Raw genomic sequence first — 26,960 nt, forward strand, 5'->3', positions numbered from 1 at the left:
TTATTATAGTCTCCCCGCATCAGACAGGATCAGATGGATTTGTGTCGATCAATTTTTTTGCCAAATTGCACAGTTTACCCGGTTGTCTTTCGGAGAACGCGGCCGACGCGACTACCGCGCATTCCTGCACTGATGCAAACGTTAATGATTGAATCGGCTTCTGTGGGAAAATAAGCCAAATATGTGCAGGAGGCAGCTTGCGAATGGTTGACGGGCTGGCCGCGCTCACGCTTGATTACACCATAACAATGAACAGCTAACAAACCAAACTAATCAATAAGTGCATCAAACACCGCCTTCCTGCCTGCGAGCCGGAGACACTGACGGAGGGAGGGACGGAGCCAGGGAGGGAGGGACGGAGGGAGGGAGGGTCAGAGAAAGAGAACTGGCCTATATATAGCTGACAATATTGCCTACATTTGAGGGATTAGGAGTTCTCCGGTTCGGGCCGGAGCTCATGTGGCCGGGAATGCTTTGAGTCATGGATTGTTCTGGCTGATAATGTTCCATCATGGCGGGGAGGACGCTACGTTTTAATTGGTCGCATTAGAGCGGCGCGGGGACGAGTGTGTGAAGTGCTCATCTCGTGTCGTCTCTCCCAGGTCTCATGACCGCCGGGCCATGTGTCGCCGTAGCTATCCCCTTTCCACCGGCATCATAAAAGCCCCCCAAGCAACCCTGCCCACCCCCCTCCCCATGCCCGGCTCTGCTCTTTCACACTGCTGACCTTTTATATACAATGGTGATAAGTAGCTCCACGTCACCCACACACACACACACACACACACACACACACACACACACACACACACACACACACACACAAACACACCCGACCAGAGCTCCGCCCACCTGCCTATGTGTCTCTTCCCCCTTCCGCCTCCAGTTATAATTACATGTGCAACAGGGGGGGAAATTTTAGAGCCACCACCCAGATGAGTAAATCACTCGAAAGAGAGGAAAAATATCAAAAATATCAAAAATAAAAAAATAAGCGTTTAAAAAAAATAGCATTTTTTTCTGACACACACACACATAACAAGATGACACGAATGGAATTGTACTGATATCAATCATATATATATATATATATCAGTGTGTGTGTGTGTGTGTGTGTGTGTGTGTGTGTGTGTGTGTGTGCGCGTCTGTGTATATATGTGAGAGAGAGAGATAGAGATGAAGAGAGGCAGTGAGAGTGTCCCTGTGTGTTTCTGTGTTTGTGTGAGAGAGAGAAAAAGAGTGTCTGTGTGTGTGTGTGTGTGTGTGTGTGTGTGTGTGTGTGTGTGTGTGTGTGTGTGTGTGTGTGTGTGTGTGTGTGTGTGTGTGTGTGTGAATGTGGCTGCGTGCGTGTGTGTTCATGTGTGTGTGCATGTGTATGTGTGTGTGTTTGTGTGTGTCTGTGTGTGTGTGTGTGTGTGTGTGTGTGTGTGTGTGTGTGTGTGTGTGTGTGTGTGTGTGTGTGTGTGTGTGTGTGTGTGTGCTCGCCCCCGGGGGTTCCTCCTGTTCTAACAGGTGCAGTGCCAGGGTTCCTCGGGGTTCTTCACCTGCCGTAATGAGACATTACTACCTGACAGCTCCCAGCTGGAGCAGCACCGACACCGTGCTCGCCATTTAGCACAATTAAATTATCACCCTTCATTGTGAGCCAGCGCTCCAGATCCATAATCTCCCTCTAATATACGCTGTTAATCTGTCTTTTATGCTCGCTGTCTCTCTCACACACACCTATACGCTTTAAATCCGTCTATTCAAAACTATAAATTGGTAAAAAAAAAAAAAAAAGATAATTCCACGGACCTGACTTATCTTCAGTCCACATTAATTACTCACAAGTTGATAGAAATCTGTTCAACTCATGCTGGACAAAATAATTACAGATGATGATATTAAAATATGCTAAACGGTTGGATCCTCTAACAAGGTATAACCTACTGTACCGTAACCGAGTCGCCCGAATCCTGAACCGCCGCCCCCCTCCATCAGCGTTGACCTGAGGCCCCCGCCGAAAAGTCAACTCAATTACGCCCGTGCTTCATCCCCTCTTCACTCGCTCTCCCGGTGCCTTTTTCGATTACAAACTATAACAATTACCACAGCTAAAACGCACACTCGAGAAACAGCCGCCCAGAGCAAATTAAGCTGCGCCGCCTGAAGTGCGGGCACTTTACATATTGAGCGGAGCGTTGATAATTGCTGCGCGGGGTAAATTATTTGTGATAATATTCTCTTTGAGAGGAGGAAACGCCTTTAAACACTCGCGCAGCTGCATTGGTTCTCCGGCATCGCGGCGATATCGGGCGCGTGCAGGTGTGTGAGAGTTGCGTCGCAAGAAGAAGGGGTCGACGAGCACTCACACACTGAGTCCCTTGTCGCCGCCTCCTCCTCTTCCTCCTCCTCCTCCTCCTCCTCCTCCTCCTCCTCCTCTGGTCCCCGGCTGTCACCAGACCGATTTTCAGGGACGGTTAAAAAAAGAAGCCCACAACGCGCGGAAACGTAAAACTCCCTCGGTTCAACGAGACACACTCACGCACTGCATAACAACTGGTTAACAACCGCTTCACTTCACTACTTTTTTTTTTTTTTTTTCTTTTTGGGGGGGGTTAAAAAGAGGTCGAAACGGTAGCCGAACTTTCAGGAGTTACGAGACGGCAGCAACAGGTCCGGGCCTACACCACTTCCCTGAACTTCCCAAGGGGGGAAAGAGGTTGCAAAACAAGAAAGGCTGCTTGTTTTTTTTTTTTTGTTTTGTTTTTTGTTTTTTTACGTGTTACTACGTCCTCCCTCTTTATTCCCTCTCATTTTCTCTCTCTCTCTCTCTCACACTTTCGCTCTTGTCTGGGACTTCTGGGGGAATACAGTACCTCGAGTTTCTCTCTTTGTTGCCGTCGCCGCAATTAGACAAAAGTCTCGGCGAGACAGGCCGTCAACCAACGTAACCTATTTGCCGGGCAACAGAGGAGCTTTGTGGCCCCGCCGTACAGTTGACAGTAAGTTATGAGCTCTTTGTGAGCACAGGGGAAGGAAAACAGAGATTGGAATTTGGCAGGAGCGTAATAATACAGAATTCTCCTGTCCAATGGAACCTGAATTTTTCACGGAAACAATCGACCATTGTTGAAAGAAAGAAAAGCAACAGTGACAGATGAAATATAGAGAGAGGGGGCCCCCTTTTTGGAAAACCCGGTAAACAAAGCGCCATTCAGGCCCAGGTCCATTCTGTCATTTATAAAGATAACTTATTCTATGCACTTGAGTGTTTACAGAAAAGAGCTTTCACTCGTGTAAAAAAAAAATATATATATATATATATATATAAATAAGTGGAACATCTATCACAGGCCCCGGCAACAGAACGAACCATGGAGTGGGAGGAGGAGGAGGAGGAGGAGGAGGAGGAGGGATGCCAAGGAAGAAGAGGGAGAAGTTCCTAGAGAGATGCTCAAAGAGTGAGTAGGAAACACAGAGAGCCACAGAGGGAAGACCGGGGCTTGAAAAGAAATAATTTGCGGCTCTCGGGCCAAATAATCAAGAACAACGGCTAATTATGGAGGATAATGTAGCGGGGGGCAGGGGACGGGGGGGACCGGGGGGGGGTGTTGGTGACAGTGAATGGCTCTGATGGGGTGGTGGGGGTGGGGTAGGGGGGGTGTTATTGTATTGCATGGCAGGAGACTTATGGGCCTCAGTCCTTGGCCTGGGCATCATGAGGTCATTATTGGCAGCGTGCGAGTCCAAAAAGCAAGCGGGTTGGTACAACTGCCATTTGGACATCTGGAATGTCGACACACAGGGGCTGGCGCTCTCCCTCTCGTAGTGCCACTATCCTTCTCTCTGTCCCTTTTCCCCGAACTAGAAGGCCGCCGCCGCCGCCGCCAGCCGTTGTTAATCAAACGCGGGGAAAAATCTGCAGTGTCTAATGACAGAGAGAAGCTGGGTTGTTCGCTTTTATTCTCGGTTCATGAATATCTTTGGTGGTGGTGGTGGTGGTGGGGGGGGGTGGGGGGGTTGGGAAAATTACCTTCAAAACTGCTTTGATTAAACTGCTCTATTGTAGAGGATGGTAAGACAACATCCCATTAGCGGCAGGCGGCCCCACCCCTTATTCTTTTGGGTTTTTGTCTTTCTAGTATTTTTTTTTTCTGAATATTAGAATTATTATTAGAATATTAGAATATTAGAAATAATCAGAATTGATTTGCTCAATGATCTCCTTCAGATGAATTTTTATATACATTTTTCTTTCTATTTTTTTTTTTACCTAATTTCTATTTTTTTGCTACTAAAGACCCCTTTTAAAAAAAAAATATATATATATATATTTATATATATATATATATATATATATATATATATATATATATATAAATATATATATATAAATGTCTTTCGGCCCTGGTGAGTTCTCTGAAGAGATTGTGGGGAGAGGAACTGGAATAAAATTAGGGAGGGAGGAGTGTAGCCGCGTTTCACATGGCACCTCAATTGGAAAATCAAAACGGGGGTAGTTCATTTGCTCCACCCAGATGAGGCCATCTACCAGCGCGGATATGAATAGGGGGTCCGGCGGGCCACACCTCAAAGATTTATGATTAAACCTTATTATGTTGGGGAACTGACATTGATTGCTGATTTAAACCACTGAAACCAATTCATTTGCCGCCGGTGAATAGAAAGCATGGTCAACAGTGTGTATCGCTGTGACAGGTCGGACGTAAGGGGAGAGCAGAAGTGAAGGACTAAATGAATGGCTGGCACCCGGCTCTGTTTGGCAGAGGTTAAAAGTTAGCCTGGGTGATTGACAGCTGATACAAAAAAAAACGAGAGAGGGAGGCTGAGGGAAAAAAAAGAAAAGAAAACGAGAGCAAGTGAGCAAAACCAGAAAGCCCTGCCATTGATCTGAGTAATTGCCCAAAAATTTGGTTCACAGAAGACATGTACAAGCTGCTGTTTTAGCAATGCTAAGACGGTTTCATTCACAGCACGACCAGAGGAAACCCAGTGTAAATGAATGTGAAACATAGCCCTAATAAAATCAGAGAGCTGACAGACATGGCTGGATAGAAAGACGGGAGAAAAAAAAAAGTGCCGTATTCCACTCCAGGAGATGAAGCACTGTAGTGGATTAGACGCTGACTGAAACAGAAAATGCCTCAGCAGTCCACTCCTAACCATGTGTCTGGACACTCATACCACGGTCCAACTCACTTCCACATTTGTCCAAAAAGAAAAAAGAAAAAAGAAAAAAAAAGATATATATATATATATATATATATATATATAAACAGACACAGAGGCCTGTCTGTCAAAATAAAAGTTTTTCCACATGTGATATACCCATTACAAAACTAAGATCCAAAAAGGATATTCCGTTATTCTATGTTTAATCCTTTATTCTATATACTCCACGCCTCCGAGGCCTCGTGCATTCTGACAATGCTTCGGAATGAAATCATTAACTAAAAAAAATGAAAAGAAAAAACAACAACATTGTTTGGCAGGGCTCGGGTCGCTGGCCTTGGTCCATGATCCTCTGGTTCCCAGCAGCCTGTGTTGTGGTTCCCTGCCACCGCAGTCATTACGCTGGGGCTCGGCCGAGCACGGCACAGGGCTGCGGTCCTCACTCACTGGGCCACTCGCAAATAATCTGGTAATCTCAAACTACTCCTCCATATCATGGAGGGGGGGCCCTCGCTCACACAAAGAGGCCCTTTGTCCCCAGAAACATATATAGCCATCCTTCTTTTGGATCTGAAATATCTGTATCAGTCAAAAATACATTTAACGAACATGGCTTTACATCGCGTGTTAAAAAGCCTAAAGCGAGTGCTCTGTAAACACCGGCTCGAGACTGGATCCACCCTGTTGTTTTATTTGTTATTGTTATAATATGGTATATTATTGTTTATTATCATGGTGTATTATTCCAAATATAACATATATTGCCACATATACAGGTGTTGTGCAACAAAGAAAATCAGAAAACAGTTTTCCTGAAACTCGTCATCTCCCCGTCTCAAATAGATTTAAATAAACAGAACAAAGACAGATAGACAAAGACAAATAGCCGCTGAAGGCCGGACAAACATTAGATAACGGGAGAGGAATTGTAGCCGAGCTCCGTGAGAGGGTGGCCGTGGACCCCACCTCCCGTTACCTGGACTTCACCCCTACTTTGCACCAACCCACCCCCTCGCTGTGTATGTGAACTCCAGCGGGCCGAAGGGTACCAGATGTGCCTTTCACAGGCTGCGGAGTGTGTAACCAATCCGCAAACAATAGCCGGGACTCGACAAAGGTCATCGCAATCGCAACAGTCCGACGGTAAAAGAGCAGCAGGAACTCACTGGCGACGCATCAAAACCCACTACAACAACCCAGCCTGCCGCTGGGGTCCGCCGCGCTCAACGCCAGCGTTTCCTCCACCGCTGTGTATTAGTAGGTCACTATAATGCCATTTGAGCTCCTAAGTAAGCCCATTACCAAAGTTTAGGTTGCCTCCATGACCTCCTGTTAAGCTAACAGTTGGTGTAAACATGCACAATCCTATTAACCTTGATAATGTAGACGGGGCTGGGTGCAGCAGAACACACGGCAACGTGCGAAAGGCCTTCTGCGAGTCTTAATTACACCGGACAGCCATGGCAGAAAACCAGACCAGGCACCGGCCTGTCATTCCTGCTTATACCTCCAACTTTGGCTGCAAAGGGTGGTCCGCTGTTGTCCGGGAGAGGGTTAATTAAGGGTCAATACCCTATATCAAACACGCTTGTGCGGTATACCCTGTATATAATCTATATATATTGTCTGAAATAGGAAGTGTTTGCATAGATGTGTTTATAGGCTTCCAGCAGTGACCGTCTGGTCGTCAGCCAGCCGAGACCACCTTAAATTAGACGGCTAACAGTGTGTCATTTGAGCCGATTCAGAAGGAGGACTCTGAAGCGCTTACGTGCGTCCGCAGATACAGGATCGTATGCCGCCGCATTCATTTTCCGTTTTTGAAATACATTAAATAAGCAAGATCTATTTCAGCCCTCTCATTCAGCTCGTAATTGAATTCCGCTGTAATTTCATGATTGGTTTTAATGAAGTGTAAGAATGAAATGAAATGACCGTGTGGGGATGCACAGTAAAGCTCTACGCCCAAGGTAAGATGGCGTACCCGGTGGCGTTTGTCTCCTCTCCCTGTTTTTCATCATAATAGCTGTGCATTGTTGGGCAGGGTTTGGGTTGGCAGGGTTGGAGAAGGGGGGTGTGGGGGCGGGGGTCCTGCAGAGTTGGGCTGCAAACCCACACCGGCATATCAGCTATAAATGGCAGCGACATCACTCCAGCACTGCTGCTAAAAATATGACGCCGTGTTTCTTCCATTTCCCTCCTTTCTCAATTGTGTCTAAAAAAGAAACCCAGTTGAACATCTCTGCACCTCAAAGGCAAAAAATACAATAAAAAGAACACAAACTACACACGTGAAAATCTTGGAATCTCTCCCGATGCTTGAACTAGTCTGTCTACTGACCTGTCAAAGAGCATGCAACACATTTCATTTCCTGCAGTTCAAGAAGTAAATTAAACGACGCACGTTGTATTATTTTGTTGGTACGGTGCCGGTGCACTTTCCCCTCGGACACCAAAATAGGTTTTTGGAGATTGCACTCCAAAAAGCTGTCACTTGAACCCCCCCCCACCACCACCACCCACCACCACCATCGCCGCCACCACCACCACCACCACCGCCACCACTGCCGCTGCATGTGGGTGTGCCTGTGAAGTGCTTCACTCTCCTTCCATGAGGAGCCTCTGGGGGATTGCATCATGGGACAGGGTGTGAGACTCATGGTAGCAGCGTCTTGTAACATGGGGGAAATACCTCATGTTGAATGATTCATAAACACGCTGTGCATTGGCCGGTTCTGAACCAGAAGGGACTGCCCCGAAAGAGAGGAGAGCCCCTGACGCACTGCATTGTTCAGCGGCTGAAGTGGAATTATGTCTCCTCCACATACACACGGATACAGGTAGAGGTGGCCTATAGGGACATCTAGGAAAACAGTACAATCGCGCTGTTAATGTTTTGAACCATGACAGTAAATAAGGGAGATGTCTACAAAATATTTGGGGAATTTTTAAAACAGCAAAAAAAAGCCTTTTTGGATTATGCAGACTGTAAATGTGCCCTCACAATCCCTTTTTGAACCATATACTGTATGTACACACACACAGATACAGGGTATAGGCGGCTTGTATGGATGAAAAAAATGATAAATTATTTCAATTTACAACAGCGCTATAATTTTTTTGAATTATATGGTAAATCAAGAGATGCGCATAATAATATTTTAGAACGAAAACACCACTGAAGCCTTATGAGGACCCTTAATGTCCTCACGATCCCAATGTTCTTTGAAAGCATATATGCACCCACACACACATTAGGGAGTGGATGTGTCCTAATTGAGTCCCAGCCATTGTGGTGTATGTGTATGTGTGTGTGTGTGTGTGTGTGTCTGGCTAACAGCGTGCGTTGCCCCTCTCATTATCAGAGCAGGTCTTTATCAGGGAGCCTTGTTTGATACAGTTGGAAGTTAATGCGTTCCACACACACCGCACACCAAGAGCAAGCACTGATCTGCATATTCAATAACTTCCGCAATTATATGCACGATTCATCAGATGGGGATGTGATTGCACAGGAAGAGCGGGGGAGAGAGAGAGGAGAGAGAGAGAGAGAGGAGCAGAGAGGTCTAATTCCTGGAGGACAGAAGTCTAATCACAAAACTAACATGATAATTGAAATCTAAATTGAAAGGCTTTAGCTCTTGGGAAGAGGGTATCAGACGAGGTGCTTGCCGGGGAAAGAAGAGAGGGAGCGAGAGACAGAGAAAGATAAGAGGAAATAAGACGCAATACACGCTCACGTCTACAAAACAAACTCGAGACGCTCGGAAAACCCCAAAACGCAGCTCTGTCAAGAGCAAATATCCATATTTAAGCTCACTCTGTCCTGTTTCTTTGTACAACCTCCATTGTATATTTGTTGCAACAACGTGCTTTTTTTCATTCTTTCGCTCTCCCTCGCTCTCTCTCTCTCTCTCTCTCTCTCTCTCTCTCTCTCTCTCTCTGTCTAATGGCTTGAACACAGTTGTATGAAACAGTACTGTTCACTGTATCTGTTCGGGTCGGCATGGCTTCTTTAAGGTGGTGGCTGTTATCACCCTGAATGACTCCTACAGATTACTCACGCAGAAGATAAGATGGAGTAAAAACACTCCTTAAAAAAACAGGAACAGGGGGCAGTGTGTTTTCTCGACGGTAAAAAAAAAAAAAAAAAAAAAAGAATATATAAACCGTCCGTCGACCTCTTGGAGAGTCATGCGTCGCAAAGACCGCGGCTCTGTAATTGCTCACTATTTGACGGCGTCAGCCCTGTCATCTCCAGCAGACAACGTCGGACAGGCCTCGCAGCTTCCTGCTTGCTGGAGGTGAGCGAATTTAATGGACACTTCATCTGAAACGGTAGGACAAAGCCGTTGTTTCCGAAGGAGCAGGTTCCAGAGAGGGCGCGGCCTGTCCTTTCGCCCGGTGCAACGCAACACACAAAAGTTGCTTGGATGCTTAGAGCTTACAGACTTTGTTTTCACGCCAAATTCCCCCCCCCGCCGCCATCCAGCAGAGCACACGCGGAGCAGTTTGCCGCTGTAATGAAGCGAATAAATGAATAAATTCACGACAATCCTCCCTTAAAAAATGAAACTTGACCGTTCGTCGCGAAGAGGCGGAGCCCAGGGAGAACAGCGGGTGAAGTTGCTCCTGTCCTCTTGTCTGCACTTTTTCTCCGATCCATCCCAACCGCCAGGATTCACATTCGGCCGTCTATAAGAGTTAATTAGTAACGCCAAATTCATTAACCTGTACTGCTGTTCCGCTGGCCCCGGTCATAAATTAGCGTAATGTGAGGGGGACGTATCGCGGCTGTAATAAGGGACATAAAACAAAAAAAGAGAAACACACTGCACCGCCGTAGATCATCCGTCCTCGCAAACCCAGAGGAGCGGTGCTTACTTTGCCTACGTGTGGGTTCAGCTCGCTTGTTTCCCCTTTGGATATGAAGGCGAATGCGCGGGACAAAGCTACGATAACTGGACATAATGGCCGACAAGATCCCAGCCAAATTCATTTTTTACCCCAAGAAGAAACACAGCCAGTCGCATATTTGAATGCGCGAGAAAGCCCTGTATTGCCAAATGAGAGGGTCAAGAGGTACATCATCTTCCGTCTTTTCATCCTGGTATTCTGTTTTTCCCCCTCCCACACATAACAAGACTAACGTTTATTTTCTGTTTACAGCCTCCCCCCCATTATCTCTCGGCAATATTACTCCAGCCGAGGCTTCTCTCACCCTGCCTTTTCTCTTTTCTTTCAGCGCGCCTAAAATGGCTGAACTGCCAGTTATGTGTTTGAAGCAGACAAATGGAGGTGCAAACAAACTGCTATTGTAAAAAGCTTGGACGGCCTTCACTGTCCTTGGATTGCACGCTGACCTTTCCTCTCCTCTATCCCCAAGTGATCTCGCCTAACAACTCCAACCAAAGAGCCTATTAGGCCTGGATCCCACTTTGTTGTTAAAAAGGGTCTTGTCCTTTCAGAGCACTTCTATGCCTTCTATTTTTTCAGGCATAGGTGGTGGAAGAACACAAGTTCATTGTTCCCTCACAGATGGAAGTTGGAGTTACTACGGTAACAGCTCTAATCCCTCTATTTACCACCTTTCTTCATATTATTGGTCCATGGAGTCCTGGCTTTTAAGGTAGAGGCGAGGCTCTCACTCACTTTGAATTAGCTATTATTCTACTCGCCAAGAGATAACATGATGAGTTAATCGAAATTTTTCTGAAATAATGACGTACCGCAGGCAACTATTTCTTTTCTCCTGCGGCCCGCACCAAGAATAACAATAATGAGCCCATTTATTGAGGATCACACTTTAAAAATCTGCTCCGCCACCAAAACAGAGGGCATAATTGTTCTGGTGTTTTCCATACAATCAACAACCCATTGTTGGTGACTTGAGAACTAAGGGAGCAAAGAATGGATGCCATAATGATTGGTCTGTGCTGCCATGAAGACCCTGCACAAAATCATCCAGTGGAGAAGGGCCTCGATAGACTACTGATTTGTTTGAAAGGACTGCGGATGAAGACAACTGTCTGGCTTTTGAGAAAAATGTCCTTTCTCCTTCTTTGTCTCTCTTGCCGCTCAAATAGCCCCCAAGCCGCATTAGAGGAGAGCCTTTCATATGGTGAAAGGCTGGGAGTCACACAGGCTCATGTGAAGGGGCCAGGGAGTTGCTGCAGAGAATGCCCATTTACATAACCTTCCTCTATTACGGGCTTTATTAGGACGGCAAATTGGTAAAATATAACAACTATGTCTTTTAAGTGGGGCCCCAATCGAGAATAATTTCAGAGTTGTTCAATCTGGTGCCGGGGATCAATTTGACTGATTTCTTTAATATTTCTTCCATTTCAGATTAACAGATAGCTCACGGAATTGACGTTTATCAAATCACTACCGCGGCTTCGGGAGACTTCGGGCTTCGGGGTCGGGGGGCCGAGCCGTCGCATAAGAGCGCAGAATATGCGGTGAGGTCAAATATAACGCTGCGTAGAAAAAGCTCCACGTCTAAACTGGCAGGATGATGGCGTGGGTTGGGGGGGGGGGGGGACTTGTCCAAACACGGCACTGTACCTATTAACTGAGCTCCATTGTGAAGCAGCGAGAGGGGCAGAGCTGGAGAGGGGAGAGGGGGGTGGGGGTGGGGTGGGGTATTCGGCTGGGTGAGGGGGGGGGGGGATGCTAACGGGGGCCCCTTAGTCTAGTCAACCTTCAGTGGGTTTCATTTATCTTCATCTTGTTAGACTAAATTAATTAACAATCTCAATGTTGCACACTTTCTCCTTTCATTACATCAAATAATGGCAGCGATGGAGGAGGAGGTCCTGCCGATTGGGATTACACACAGAGAGAGTGCCAGAGACATCTTCCTCCCTCTCTCTCTCTCTCTCTCTCTCTCTCTCTCTCCCAATCTCCCGTATTTACTCTGTGTCTCTTTTTCCATCGCTTCCCTGTTTCCGCGCAATAAAACGTCCGTGAATTATAAAATAGAGACTTAATCCACCTCGACTCTTCTCCCAAACAAAGAAGAAAGACGTCATTTGCACAAAATGTGTTATTCTCCTATCAAACACATTGTGTGATTTAATAATACGCACCACTTTGCTTTTACTCTGTTGCAGATCTACGGCCTGTCATGGATTGGAAATCATAAACAGATTGTCAGCTCGTCTCTGGAGACGCCGCCGCAAAGATTTTTTATTTATTTTTTTGCGACGGGGGTTTGCTAAATAATGAGCTCACCTGTTAAAGTTTTCTTTTATCATCCCGAGGAGTTTGATGTATTTTTCAACAATGACTATCTCACGACCGTGCGCCAACGGAGCCTCGATAAAGTGGAAGCATGTCCCCAAACTTTGCGAGCGAGCTCGGGGCGACTTCCTGTTTAAGTCTGACTCAAAGCGAAGCGCGCGGCTCATTAGAATAACGCACGGCCGGTGCGGCGTGATGCCTCCATGTTTAAAGAGGTCCTTGATACAGAAACCAGCCGCTGGTCGGGAGGAGAGCTGGAACGTCTGTGGCCACATCTGGGAAGAGGATCCCGGATTAAAACCACAGCGTGTCCCCGCTGAGCGCGACATAAAAATACATGTATCAATTAAATCACAAGCTCGGGTTCCTGTCGTACGTCTACGTACCGTCCGTCCGTCCCCCCTCCCGACGGGGGCCCCCGTGACGGCTGACGTCTTTAAAAGGAGCTTTTAAAGGTTTTCCTTTTTCAGATGTACAGCCGCCATATCCATCATTTACTCGTCTATCATTTATGTCTCATTCCTCCTTTTTCTTTTTCCCCCACCCTCCTCCTCCCCACCCTCCTCCTCCTCCTCCTCCTCCCTCACCTCCCGGCAGAGGAAGTAGAAAGGTCTGAAAAGTAAAGCCTGCCTTTAATCTTCCCCTGATTGTCCCCCGCTCTCCTGTAATGTGTAATGTGCAGCCAGCGTGTGTGTGATACCCTTTCCCCCTCTGACGTCTTTGATTACCGCAGACATCGACGGGGGAAAGTGGATTAGGAAAAACGCGGCATTGGGCAAACGTGGATTACACGCGACGGGAAATACCTGCCGAACAAGTGTTTGTTTCGGCCATTTCTCACTGCGATTGTTTTTGATCAAAAAAATAAAATAAAAAATAAATTTCATTATCTGTATTATTGCCAAGGAACCCGATCGCAAATAATCTGATTAACAACAATGGTGTATGTTGTGTCTTGCCTTGTAGTGAGTGTAGAGTTGTGTTTTGAACCTCGTAGGGAACCGTTTAATTGCGCTGCGTAAAAGGCTATTAAAAAAAGAATGTAACGCTGTATATTCTAATTGAACTTTTTCCCGTTTCAAGTCCTTGTATAGAGTCAATTTTGACCGGGGCAAGTAGCAGCTTTAAATTGTCCTTTCTTATTAAAATGCCCCCAACAGCTCTGTGAGGAGAAAAAAAAACCCCAAAAAAAACAAAAAAAACAACGCTGTTAATTTAATCAAATAAGTGACCTTTTGAAAAAGAAATCAAAGAGGATTCATTAGCTTTCGTAAAGTTTGGCTGACAACAGCTTTGAAAGGCAGATGCTGCTGCTGCGGCTTCTAATGAGCAAACCCTAATTAGGGAGCAACACTGGAGCCCGGAGAAGGTGGATCACTCGGAGAGGCACCGATGGTAAATACACACGCTCCCTATCTTCCCTTCCTCTTTTTTTTGTAATGACAGCACAAATTCTTAATTAGAATCCTGGGATGGGGGGGAAAAGGCAAAAAAATAAATAAATAAAACATACGTGTAAATAAGTAAATCTTTAAGGTTAGGTCGAATACAAACACAAACCACGAGGTCGGCGTAGTGTAGTATCGGGGAGGGGCGGATTCGGGGAGGATGTCGGTCAAAGGCAACAACAGCATGCAGTGTGAAGACGGAGGAATGATCTCAGACCTTCTCGCTTGAGGTGAGCAGACGGGAGTGTAGGCGGGGGTGGTGGTGGTGGTGGTGGTGGTGGTGGGGGGGAAACTAACGTCTAACGTCTAAATTTGTCTATTGGATCAAACTGCACTTTCAGTCTGACGATGCAAGTTTCGGTGCAAGCATGCTGCTCAAACGGCGCACGACAGTAACACACTCAGAACATACAGCGTGGGGACATAGGGTGGAGTCCCCGCAGCGCACACACACGCACGCACGCACGCAAACACACAGGCACGCACATACACACACACACACACACACACACACACACACACACACACACACACACACACACACACAGAGGATGAGTTGTGGAAACATTACAGGTGCAAAGTGAAGGCTCCCAACGCCATCCCATTCCCAAATTCCTCAGTCTCAACCCGACCCATGATCCTACGTGACAACAACGGAAATGAAACTAACCTCAGTAAAAAGCTGCTACGAAGAAAGCCCTCCATGTCAGCGTGTGGGGTTCTGTGGCAGGAGAAATACACAGAGAGCCATTTTAACGATGAAAAAAAAAAAAGGAGGGGGGGGGGGGGGGCAATGATCAAGAAAAAAAAAAAACAGAGAGAGAAAGGAAAAGACGAACAAAAATGAAAGAATCAAAGCAAGAAGAGCAGGAGAAAGAAAGGAGTGTAGAACACACATAATGACATGTCTTTAATTAAAGCAGTGCGGTGGCGGGGGAAGAGCGTCTTCATTCTTTTTATGAACTGACATCATTAATTATAATCTCGTTGCGTCGGGGGAGCGGATTTGCATACAACATCGGTTTGCATCGAGAGGTTAATGATATGTCTGCGTTAAATAGATTCCCTTCCAACCGATCTCCAAACAGCCCCCTTTTTTTTTTTTTTTCCCCCGGCGCTCCGCCCGGCGCTACCCGTCCGCGGCGGCGACTGCAGATCCCGGAGCAGATCCATTCTCGGCGAATTAGCCAAAAGGTGGTCCAGCTGCAGTCCATGTGTGGCGGGGGAGATGTGGCTTCTAGGAGCCCGGCCACAAGGGGCCCGAGCTGGAGTGCGGAGCGCCAACAAGGCAGAGGGATGTGGTCATGATGTCATCACTTTGCAGAGGTCGTTCGGGAGCCTCATCCTCAATATATTTCACTGGAGGCACATGGGTTTAAATTGACTTCCAACAGGTTTCCATTAGCCTGTTATTAGTCTGTTACACTGTTAAAGGTTGGTGGGAAATTTAGCCGGTTGGTCTTCCCGCTTCATTCTCGGTTGCTTAAAGCCAGCCAAATTTGGCTTGATCTGCAGTGCACAAATCACACTGAGAGCTGGATATGGTATCGTCAATAAAAGTTATTCATGGTCAATCAAACCTAGTTTTAAGAAGTGAAAAACGCCCTTTTCCATTCCCGTTTGTCATCATATCTTTGGAAAGTTTTTGTAATAAGCTAATAAACAATAATTTACTGTAGGATCATACACTTGCACAGCACCACCGCACCTCAAATGTTTCATCTTTTTCTCTAATAAATTGTGTTTTTCCATCGGTTTGGCGACCGCATTGACATACTGCACTACTCGTCATCATCCTCATCAGCTTTTGATTTGGTGATGCGCCAACTACCGTAGAATCACAAGAATTCTCGCCAGTCTTGAGTCTTTTTGTCCAACGAGCCGTCGTGATATGTCCGATTGTTTGGGGAAACTCTCTTTTTTGACGTAAGCAGTTGAGGAAAACCTGTTTCTGGGAATAGTCGGGGTGAGAAATGCCAGGCGACTGTTGAAACAACTGAAGAGCCCGTTGAAGGGTTTGCTCACGGTATTCAAGGGTTTCCCTTTGCCTTTGGGTTGGAGCTCACTGATCAGGATATTCTTGATTCCGCCCTGTTTGGGAGCCCTAGTTTACCCATTTCCTGGTATGTAGACAGTCTGGTCAAGAAGCAATCAAGGTCAACTGATGATTCATCTCGGTAGAATTTCATGAGTAAACAGCGGTTCACGGCCTATTGTTTGTTAGAAGAATGAATGGGAATTGTACTCCCAGGGCCTTTAAAACCATTCCGACCAGTTGGACAAGATATTAAAATTTCATAATTGATTATCCTCTTGTTCTGCGACACGCCACAGAACATATGAGATATCACGCCAGCGCCCTGAACACCTTTTTGTTTTTGGCGACATGGGTGTCATCTGGGGGCTGGCATCCCATTCAGGGAAATCCCTCCCTGCCTCACGTCCACAGCGGGACGGGATAGGCTCCAAACCCCCTGTGACCCTGAACGGCAACAAGGGGGAAGAAAAAATGAATGTATAGATGTAATTTGGCTTTTTTTTTCTTCTTTTTTTTTTCGGTTGCACTGTTCCTCTGTCTTTGGAGACAAAAGCTGTGCGAGAATGAAAAGAAGAGGCCTGCCCAAGGACACTGTGCCTTTCAGACAAGCCCCGCACTTAGAGAGGCAGTGGAACCACAAGGCCCAGAGGACCCGGGAGAGGCTTCTTCTCACAATGAGCCGTCTGGGGAGGGGAGAGTGGGAACGCCGGGGGCCCCGCGCTACCGTGCAGACCTCTCCGGTCGGCATAATACCATCACCACACCACGGCGCATCAAGCCGGTGACAACGTGAGAAAACATCCGTCAAACAGTGCAGAGCGGATCGGGCATCGCCACCGGCGCCCTTCCCCGAGTGTGAAAAGCACAAAAAACTCAGACTCACGAGCGAGTACTCTCTTTTTTTTTTGGAGGGGGACCAATGAAACATTACATCATGGCATTGGATGAAGGATCTCATGAAGCCAGCAGAGCAACCGCTGGGACCAAAATAAGGAATTTTATCACTGACCATGGTTATAGGACATGCTTTTAACACAACACCTGAAGCCTCAGAATCGCAGAAAAAAATAAACACACGTGTGAGACGTCAGTGCCTTCCTATCTTCATCATCTTGAGTCCTCGTCTTCATTCCGTAACCCGTTTTGTCAGTCGCTCTTCATCTGTCATCCTGTCTCACTTTCCCTTTCTTTCGCTTTTTTTTTTTTTTTTTCACCCTCTCTCTGTCTGTGTTTCCTCAGCTGGACCTGCTGTCTACAATCCCTTTGTGGTCATGGAGACAACTGAAGTTAGCCTATGGAAGCAAAGGTGCGGTTTGGAGACCGAGCTCAGGAAAAAGTGACTCGGCCACATTGTATTTGCTCCTCTCCGATGATCTAAAAAAAAAAAAAGGCAACCATGGGATTTTAAATTAAGACCAGGCCGCAATCCAAAGGCAGTGTTTTTGGTGAAGGAGAAGCAGGGAAGGATAGACACCGATGTTAGAAGACACCGAGCTGGCCGCGGCCGGACTGGGCAGCTTGCTCGGCAGCCCCTTTTTGAAGAACGTGCTTTTGCCAAAAAGCTGCCTCTGCCTAACCAAGTCTTCCACCATCTGCAACAAATGTGCTTTATTAAAGCAGTACCATATGGACAACAAGCTAGCTATTAACACGGCTTCGGCACCCCCCCGGCATCCCCCTGGCCCTCCCCACCCCCCAAACCCAGCTCACATTTCGAACTCCCAGTCAAATTGACTGCTGATTTAATGCACCAGCAGCAGCCATGTGGCTGGCATGAGGCCGGATCCGCTGGCTTCAGTCATTAAGTCCTTGAAAGTTACCCACACATATGCTCTTTTTTTCAATAACAGATCTTATCATACATATTACCAAGTAGGCCTTTTCGACACGAAGAGGCTCTTGAGAGGAGGATGAATTAGCCTTACGGCTCCCAATGACAGATAAAACAGGCTCTCAAAACATGACATTAAACTGTAGAGTATGGAAAAACCAACTTCTCCAAAAGTTTTTTCGCCGCTCAGCTTCTCCAGCGCTTGCCTGACTACCGGTGGTTTTGTTTCTCATTTCTTCCACGGTGATGGGGAGTGCGAGGAGCTCTCTGCGTGGAGCCATGATGGCAGTGATTAACCCCGTCGGCTGTGTGTGTGTGTGTGTGTGTGTGTGTGTGTGTGTGTGTGTGTGCACGTGTGCGTGTGTGGAGGGACTCTAATCCCGTTGGGCCGGGCGGCCATGTTGACGCCTCTCAGCTCTCTGAGTCATCGGGGGGACCCACCCACCCGCTCACAAAGCCCGGCTCTCTTCTGCTTCCACCATGACGCCATGACGCTATGAGCCTTCTGTTTCGGAGACCCAGACCCAACACACACAACACACACACACACACACACACACACAGACACACACACACACACACACACACACACACACACACACACACACACACACACACACACACACATATACTGACCCACACACACACTCATTGGTCTACAGGAATCCTTTCACACACACAAAATCAATTACACTTGTGTGGCTTTAACCTGACTCCAAAGTTCAGTCCATTTTGTTTGTTTATATTTTTCTCCTCCAGTCTCCGCTCCTTCCATAATGTTCGTAATTACAGTGGAAACACTTTTTTCTCCTCTAAAGAAATCGACAGTAATTTGGATGAACTCTTCGGAAAGAAATGCTTATTTCTCCCATTTTTGCGGTAACTTGGCAATAATCATTAGCAAATGCTGTTCTCTGTAATTAAAATCTTTCTGGTGGTCGTTTTGTTTTATTGTATGATACCAGACCAAACAATAACAGGAGAATTAGGATTTATTTGCAAACAATAACGTGGAGTGTATTATAAAGGTATGTGAGGTTGAAAGACGATTGGGTACTTTGATACTTTGAATTTCTGACAAATTGATCATTTGATGATTATGGAATTGATCCATCTCGGGGAAGTTACTGCAACTGAGCAGCAACATGAGTACATGCAAAAGTTTTTTTGGTTTTTCCTATGGGGGACTTGGGCGTTCGAGATCCTGAAGGGTGGAAGGAGTTTTCAACCACTTCAGGATGCTCCAGGAACAACTTTTTAAAGTATCATAAAGCAAAAAAAAAAAGCGTAAAATGTCTGCAATAAAATTAAGATAATGCCAATGCGCGAGCCCTCATTGTTTTCCAGCCGTGTCGCTATGCAGATTTCGGGGTGATGAGCGGGAGACTGGCTGATGACAGGCTAATTAGATCAGCTCCATCTGAGCTCCCAGCAGCTCCCAGAGGATGTGGGAAAAAGGTGCCGTTAGTTTGGGGAGGAGGGATGTACTGTCCAAGCGATCCGAACATCCCAAAAGACGGCACGCCACCAACTCAACACCCCGTCAAGCGAAATATAGCAAGAGCTGGGCACATGCCCACACCTGTCAATACACACACACACACACACACACACACACACACACACACATACCTAGACACAAACACCCACACACACACTTTATTACACCTCAACTAATAGCAATTGTGTCCCTTCAACTCTACTCCCAGGCACCCACCCCAAACACACACACGCACACACGCACACACACACACACACACACACACACACACACACACACACACACACACACACACACACACACACACACACACACACACACACACACGCACACGCACATGCACACATACAGTGGCATCTTGGGGTCTGAGCTGCCAGATGAGTAGTGAATTAATTTGTGTGAGGCACTCTAACATTAGGAAGGTGTGTTGAAAGGTGTCTGCTCATGTTTCAAATTAAACGCGCTGCTGGTCAGCATTAGCACCTCGCCACCCGTCGGCAACTGACACTTAGGGGGGGGGGGGGGGGGGGGGGGGGTGATGGGGGAGGATGGGAGGAGGAACGGGGGTAGCCCATCCGCCGTTCACACTGGAATAATTAGAACATGTCAGGAAGAATTAATTTCCTCATTTTTCAAAAGGATACACAGAAATTACCATGTTATTATATGACAGGGTTCCTGGGAGGATTGGATTAAATTTGATTTCTAGCGCAGCCCACACAACAAATTAAAGTCATAAATAAGATGGAAAGAAGCGGGGCACAGAGCATATGTTTATGGCAATGAGTGAAGCCAGGGGACCAGAAACAACTATCTTCATTTCATTTTATTTAAATCAGGTCGACACTGTGTGTCTGAATGACAGCGCCGGCTAATGGCTCCAGATTAGAGGCTCCTTGATATTAGCACAGAGATCGAGCCACTTAGCAACAGGAGCAGCAGAAGGTACACTGGCTACAAGACGCCCAATGACCGGACCAACCAGGAAATCTGTTAATGGACACATTAGCTGAAAATTTGTTTTTGAAATGATTAGGTAATTCTACGTGTTGAAGCTTACCTGGGCACAAGCTAAACTGTTAAACACCTAACAAGTGTGTATATGCACTGCTGAGCCGAAATGTGTTATTAAAAAAAAAATGGTGTTGCATTACTAGTTACCTGAATGACACAATAAGTGGGAAAACTGCAAAGATCCATCGCTACCTTTTGTCACCATTATAGATACCGTATTTCCTTAAATAGCGACCAGGGCCTTTATTTACCTCAACTGCAGAGGGTACCAGGTACCAGGTACCTTTATTGAAAGTAGGCTTATAGTAGAGACGGGCTTTAATATCTAATTCCCTCTGTTTAATATTATATTATAAAAGTATATTTGATCATATTGTAGTGTATATCTTAAATCAAACTTCCGTCTAGGTGCCATGCAAACACATGTATGGTGAAAAAGAGGGCGAGTACTGTAGCTACCCTAAAAGTTGTACTTGTGGTGGTAGCTGACGGGGGAATCACTTCCTACTTGGGGTGCTGGACAGCGGCAGCGCTCAAAGCGGGGCATTTGCCCCGAGAAGCGATGTGCGATCTGCTACGCAGCAGTAGGAAATGGAGTAAATGAAATACATCCACAATAAAAACACACTCTTTTTAAAGGCTTTGTTTCAGCTCCGATCAGTTTTTCCCCCCGGTCTTTATTTGAGGCAGGCTTGTATTAGTTTGTGTAGACAACGCCCCCGGAATTCATGAGAGGCATGTATTTGTTTTTACTACCGGTTAATATCTGAGGGAATACCGGTTGTATCAGACAATGTGCAGAATTTACCAGAGCATCACAAACACCAAAAGCCTTTTTAAATATTCAATCGTAAACTGCAAACCCAATTCAAAGGCCCTGGTCTGGTGGATACAAAAGCGATGATGCCTCCTCTTGTGGAGGCTAAAATTAGACGTGTTAGCTTAGCATCACAATTCAACACAGGCCCCGGCCGAGAATAGTTTATTCAACTCTTTGGGAATTGGCTGTCATTAGAGCTTAGCACTCCCCTGGGCTCCACAAACTTTAAATAATTTGAGAATCAATTAACTGGCTACTCTCAGAACGCAACAGGGATTTCACACTCGAGGGTCGCGGGGCATTATCAGCCGCAGACGATTCATGGCGTTTTGGGAGAAAAGTTCATGGTTGAAATCATTAATTCATTTTAACCGGACTTTTAGTTATGCATTACTTTCCACAGCTGGGGTAGCAGCGAGATTAATGGCGTGTTCTTTGCTCCTGTTTTTTGCCGTATATAGCTTGTAGGTGAAGCTCTGTCCTACGGTGCACGGAGCACAGTGTACCTTGAGACGCAGGAAAGCAGCCAAGTCCATATTAGGTTTTTATTCTCCCGAGATTGAAATAAGGCCCATCAAGCTATCAAAAAAACCCATCAATCTGATAAACCACGTCTGATAACAGCATCAGGGAAAGACTGCATTATACGCAGGTCTTTTAACCATGTGGGTGTGCTTAAAGCAGATCCGATATGAATGAATTAACGTGATAAAATAAAACACAGGCTCGACCAGACAGCCCCCGGAATGAAAGTGAAATGAAAACGGTTGAAATTTAAAGCATATTTCATCTGGTTTCAGCGCTTCAAAACAACTCGATTCATAAATGCTATAGGAACCACGCAGCATATGAAAAGCAATGCAGGTCCCAATTACAGAAAGATTAAAACTCACTTCACATTTACTTGCCAGGTAATGAAATGAGCAACAATTTGTTCCCAAACAGCACTCTGGGCTCCTCTGAGGTAATGGACGCAGGTAAAAATTAAAATAAATGAAAATAAATGCTTTATCATGCGTTTATTATGCGTCATAATAAATGGACTGACCTGATAGATCTATCTGATAAATATAATAATAATAATAATAATAATAATAATAATAATAATAATAATAATAATAAATGAAGATAATTATTAATAAAACAAATAAACAATAATAATAAAAATAATAAATGTACATAACAATGAATAGAAAATAAACAATAATAATAATAATAATAATAATAATAATAATAATGATAATAATAATAATAATAATAATAAAAATAAATGAAAAACTAACAATAATAATAATAATACATTAAACAAAGGGTTATGGTTATTACAATTTAAAAAAGTCATTGTAAGTCATTATAGTCATTGTAATTAACCAGTTTATTTTTTATTATTATTATTACCTTTTTAAATGGTTCCCTCTCACACTTCCCTTCAGGTTTGCATTCACTAGCGGGCTGCGTGCCCACTGCTTATTAGATAAATGGCAGATACTAACAAAGTGTGCATGGGTCCTTTTCAGATGCTCTAACATATCCCCAGGTGTTTCCTAATGGGATCGCACAAGAGTGATTAAACATGTCCCACATGCGCTCCGCACACAAACAGAATCACTCCCTGCTTCATTTTATGATTAATTAATCATGTAGATTAAAGTTGCAAAGGATCCAGATTTATGGTTAAATGTGGTCTGGCTGATGGAATTGCACAGGAGAGAAAATCACAAAGAGGGAAGCGTAATTTGGAGAGAAATAGGAAGTGAGCACCAGCCGGCCACAAGAGTCCCGCGCCTCTTCAAACCAGCAGACTGCTGAATGACGTGACACGTACAGTATCCGCAATTTTACATCCAAACGTATTTCTCCCGCAACAAAACAATAACAATCAAGCCGCAACGGTGGAATGAAAGCTAATGAGCCCAATGAGTTATGCAAACGTTAAAGTCATGCTTTGTTTTTGACTTCACCATGGTGCGTCGAACCCTAACCTGAGTTTTACAGTGAAACGCAAAAGTCAATTTATCGGCTTATTCGCTACCAAAAATCCTGGTGGTCGGGGAGCGTTTCCGCGGACAATAAAGACCGTTCGCTGACACAGTGTGAGCGTACGCGTTCAAAAACACCGTGTTAAAGGGCAATACTCGCCGGCTCAATAAGTTTGTTTCATGTCAACTCTCAGAGCCATCGCTGACCTTTGTCGTAGCTCGGCGGCTTTTCTCCCTTTCTTCCTCGCCGTCGTACACAACGCTCACGCTGTCTTTTGTTGCTGCGGGGGAAACAGTTCTTTGGGAGCACGGAAGTGATTGATTACAAACCTTCTAGTTATGGTCACAAAAGCCTGCGAGACGTGGAACTCGCCAAGGAGCCGACAGTCTGGTGCAAACAAAAAAAACCCTCAGCCCATATATATATATATATATATATATATACAGTATGGTGCAATGCCAAAAGAGGTGAATATTCATCCAAACTGTAGATGGGGACTTAGAAAAAAGGATAAACAACGGTAAACAGTCACGAAACTTGAAGGAAACGCTGCGATCGCTCCCGGACGATATTGACATCGAAGCAATTCCTCATCCTGCATTATTATGACTCTGTCCCTCCTCCTATTATATCCACTGACATTTAAAGAGAATATTAATATCAACTTAGCTTGTCGGTGCTGTTTGCTCAGTGTGACCTCAGATTTGATCTTTATGAGAGCGGCTTGAAGAGCGAAGGTCATTAAAGGGAAATATTATAGCCAGAAATGGCTTCACGGGGCTGCGTTCTGCTACAGGGTAAACACTAGCGGAGACGCCCGGTGCTTTGGAAATTCTCATTTAAAGCACAGGAGATGGTAAACTCTCAACTTGAAGATAAAAAAATAAAAATAAAAAAAGATCAATTCAGCTATGGAGCTGTGTAGTAAGCCAGGTCCTGATAGTGATGATACTGGTTTCACTACTACAGTACACCCCCACACACATGGTTGTGGTTAATAATAAGAAATTGTTCATAACCCATAATCCATCGATTAGTTTGAATATACCATGCCCACTTTGGGAAATAGCACCAAATTATTATGATTATTATTGTTACTTTTTTCCCCAAAATTACAAATGAATTCAAATACTTAACCATTCTGATTTTTTTTTTAATGTGATGGTTCTTGTGGTTCTTGTCTATAGCACTCTGTCTCACCTACAAGGAGTGGAAAAAGCCTAATTTCTCCCTGGAGATCAAATTCAAACAGATACATCACACAACAAAGAAAAGAAAAGAAAAGAAAAGAAAAGAAAAGAACAGACTAGAGAAGTAAAGTTCCGGGCACCGTGAGGAGGAAAAGTTCACAGATTCTGTGTGAATAAATAAATGGACCTGTGGTGCTCTAAAGAAAAAACACTATTTATATCACCGAGATGAACAAACACAAGCGCCTAATTGCGGCGACATTGTGGTGCCGACCACTCGTCCGACTCAGTGGGTTCAGGTGTTTAATGTGGATTGAAAACACCAGCGTGTGTGTGTGCAGTGTGTGTGATGTGTGGATACAATGGGGGGGACTAGAAGAGGCAAATTGATACTTACAAAAACTAAAAGACTCGATCCCCAGCTCCCAGAGATCACTGGTTGGTTGATTTAGAACTCATGTAATTGACCTGAAATGTACAAAAACAGAGGGAAAAATGAATTTAAAAGGCGTCCCTTTTTTTTTTTTTACATACAAATATAAATGACTTAAAACTACAACATGAATGATTGAGCCTTGTGTGCAAAAAAATATAACCCACCCCCACCCCCATAAAGTGTATTTACCTTCAGCACGTGGGAACAAACAGAAGGGGAAAAGAGAGAAAGCGGAGGAAGGGATCTGAGGTTCAAACGTCTCCGACTCTCCCCATCGGGGGAAGCCGTCCTAGACGATGTTTAAAGCCCACTTCCCTGCCACCTCATTAATGGGCCCCGCCCCCTGGACCCCTCCCCGCCCCGCCCCACTCCGTCAGTGGATTTCGCTCATAAACAGCTTTCATATGAAGTGCTTGTTTTATATAATTTTGCTTTCTTCCTTCCAGCGCCGCCCGCTAATGATTTCTTTAGCGTCTTGCTCCGCTAGTTACGGCATGTCTCTTGAAGTCCCATCCCCCCCTCCCGCCACCCCACCCCGGCCCCCCAAACTTGGAACAAACATGCCGTACGGGCATGTCCATTTTATTTATTTTTTTTGGGGCATTATTTAACCCAAATCCCCCCCAGAAAAAAGACAACAAAAAAAAGGAAAAATTCATTCCGTGAGCTGAGAAGGAAGTGAAAATTGCAGCGGAGGAGAAATGAAATGGCGCTCGACAGTGTAAATACTGTGAGCTTGTTGATGTTCATTATGTTTTTTTTTTTTGAGACCTCTTAGTAGACCCCTCATTACTCACTGATTTATACAATTAGACTGCCTCAGAACTGACAATTAAACAAGGACAGAGGTTTTAAAGGTCATGCTTAATTGATCTCTCACTAATTGCACTACCGTGCTCAGCTCCCCCCCCCCCCGGGGCGGGGCCGAGAAGCCACCGTCGACACGACCGCAGAAGTGCGGCGACTAACATTTTGTATTGTTGTCAGAACCCAAGATGCAGGCTACGCATGCTGTTCCGTGGCTGGAGGGAAACTTGATGGACTAACCCTAGTCCCAAGGCGTATGATGCTCTGAATTTTTTTTTTTAAGTAGGGGATCCAAGGGTTAAACACAGGACTAACCCACAGCCCCGGCCAAACTCCAGCACCACTCAACGTTACCTCATGTAAATGTGCTGTGACCCATCCATCTACGAAATATAACTCCAACCCTGACCCAGGTCAAATGTGATCCCGCTAACTACCTAAAAACCTAACTGCAGCTAAACATAGCCCCAGTTTAATGTAACCACAGTTCAATTTGATTGGGGTGAAGCAGTTAAATGTAACCCCGGCTAAATGTTACCCGAGCAAAATGTAACCCTAGTTAAGCCTAACTCCAGCTAAGTGTAACCCCGGATAAATATAACACCGGCTAAGTGTAACTCCTGCTACTGTAAGTGTAACCCCGGCTTAGTGTAACTCCTGCTACCACAAGTATAACTCCGGCTAAGTGTAACTCCGACTAGAGCAAGTGTAACTCCGGCTAGAGTAAGTGAAACTCTGGCTACTCTAAGTGCAACTCTGGCTATGGGTAACTCTGGCTGCTATACAGTAAGTGTAACTCCGGCTAAAGTAAGTGCAACTCTGGCTAAGTGTAACTCCGGCTACAGTAAGTGTAATTCCGGCTACAGTTAGTGCAACTCCGGCTAAATGTAACTCCAACTTCAGAAAGTGCAACTCTGGCTAAGTGTAACTCTGGCTACTGTACAGTAAGTGTACCTCCGGTTAAGCATGACCCCGGTTAATTATACCACCCTTTGCACAAAAACGCAAATACAAACACACAATAACCGCATGTACACACTTAACATCCACTACTTAGGCGGGTAGCCTTTTCAACTGAGACACTGTATAAAGCACTCATTACATTTGAGGGAATTCAATTAATTCCAAATTAACAACATTTTTTACTGGGGCTCTAAAATCACAAGCGGCAGAAAATAATAAGCCTTTGAATTCTAAATGGGGTAGTAATTGAGAACAATGAACTAAATAAAAATCATCATTATCAAGCTGCGGGTTTGATATATGAAATGAATAATTTCAATTATTCATTCATATGAATAGAAATGAGATGAACACAATATTGTGTGTACAAACGCTTTTTTGATTTTTCCGGAACCGTTTCTGATCGTACGCACATGTAGATCTATTCCCAGCGGCTCTCTACGCGACCGGAGCGTCGAGAGACATCGTAATACAAACATCTGCCGTGTCGCTCGTCCTCACACCGA

At 45.2% G+C, this 26,960-nt stretch overlaps 1 protein-coding gene across 2 annotated transcripts in view; it reads right to left on the minus strand.

The window, feature by feature from the left end:
* Nucleotides 1-26,960, minus strand: part of sox6 (SRY-box transcription factor 6) — a 152,675-nt gene that overhangs the window by 104,999 nt on the left and 20,716 nt on the right. For both annotated transcript variants that reach the window (XM_079998340.1, XM_079998341.1), the window contains exons 3-4: nucleotides 24,646-24,716; nucleotides 14,545-14,595 (exon numbers count right to left, since the gene is read on the minus strand). In XM_079998340.1, the coding sequence (XP_079854466.1) occupies nucleotides 14,545-14,579 (35 nt within the window). In that variant the 5' untranslated portion in view covers nucleotides 14,580-14,595; nucleotides 24,646-24,716. The remainder of the gene's footprint in view (nucleotides 1-14,544; nucleotides 14,596-24,645; nucleotides 24,717-26,960) is intronic.

Source organism: Zeus faber (assembly GCF_960531495.2).
Source record: "Zeus faber genome assembly, chromosome: 3".
NCBI classification, from domain to species: domain Eukaryota; kingdom Metazoa; phylum Chordata; class Actinopteri; order Zeiformes; family Zeidae; genus Zeus; species Zeus faber.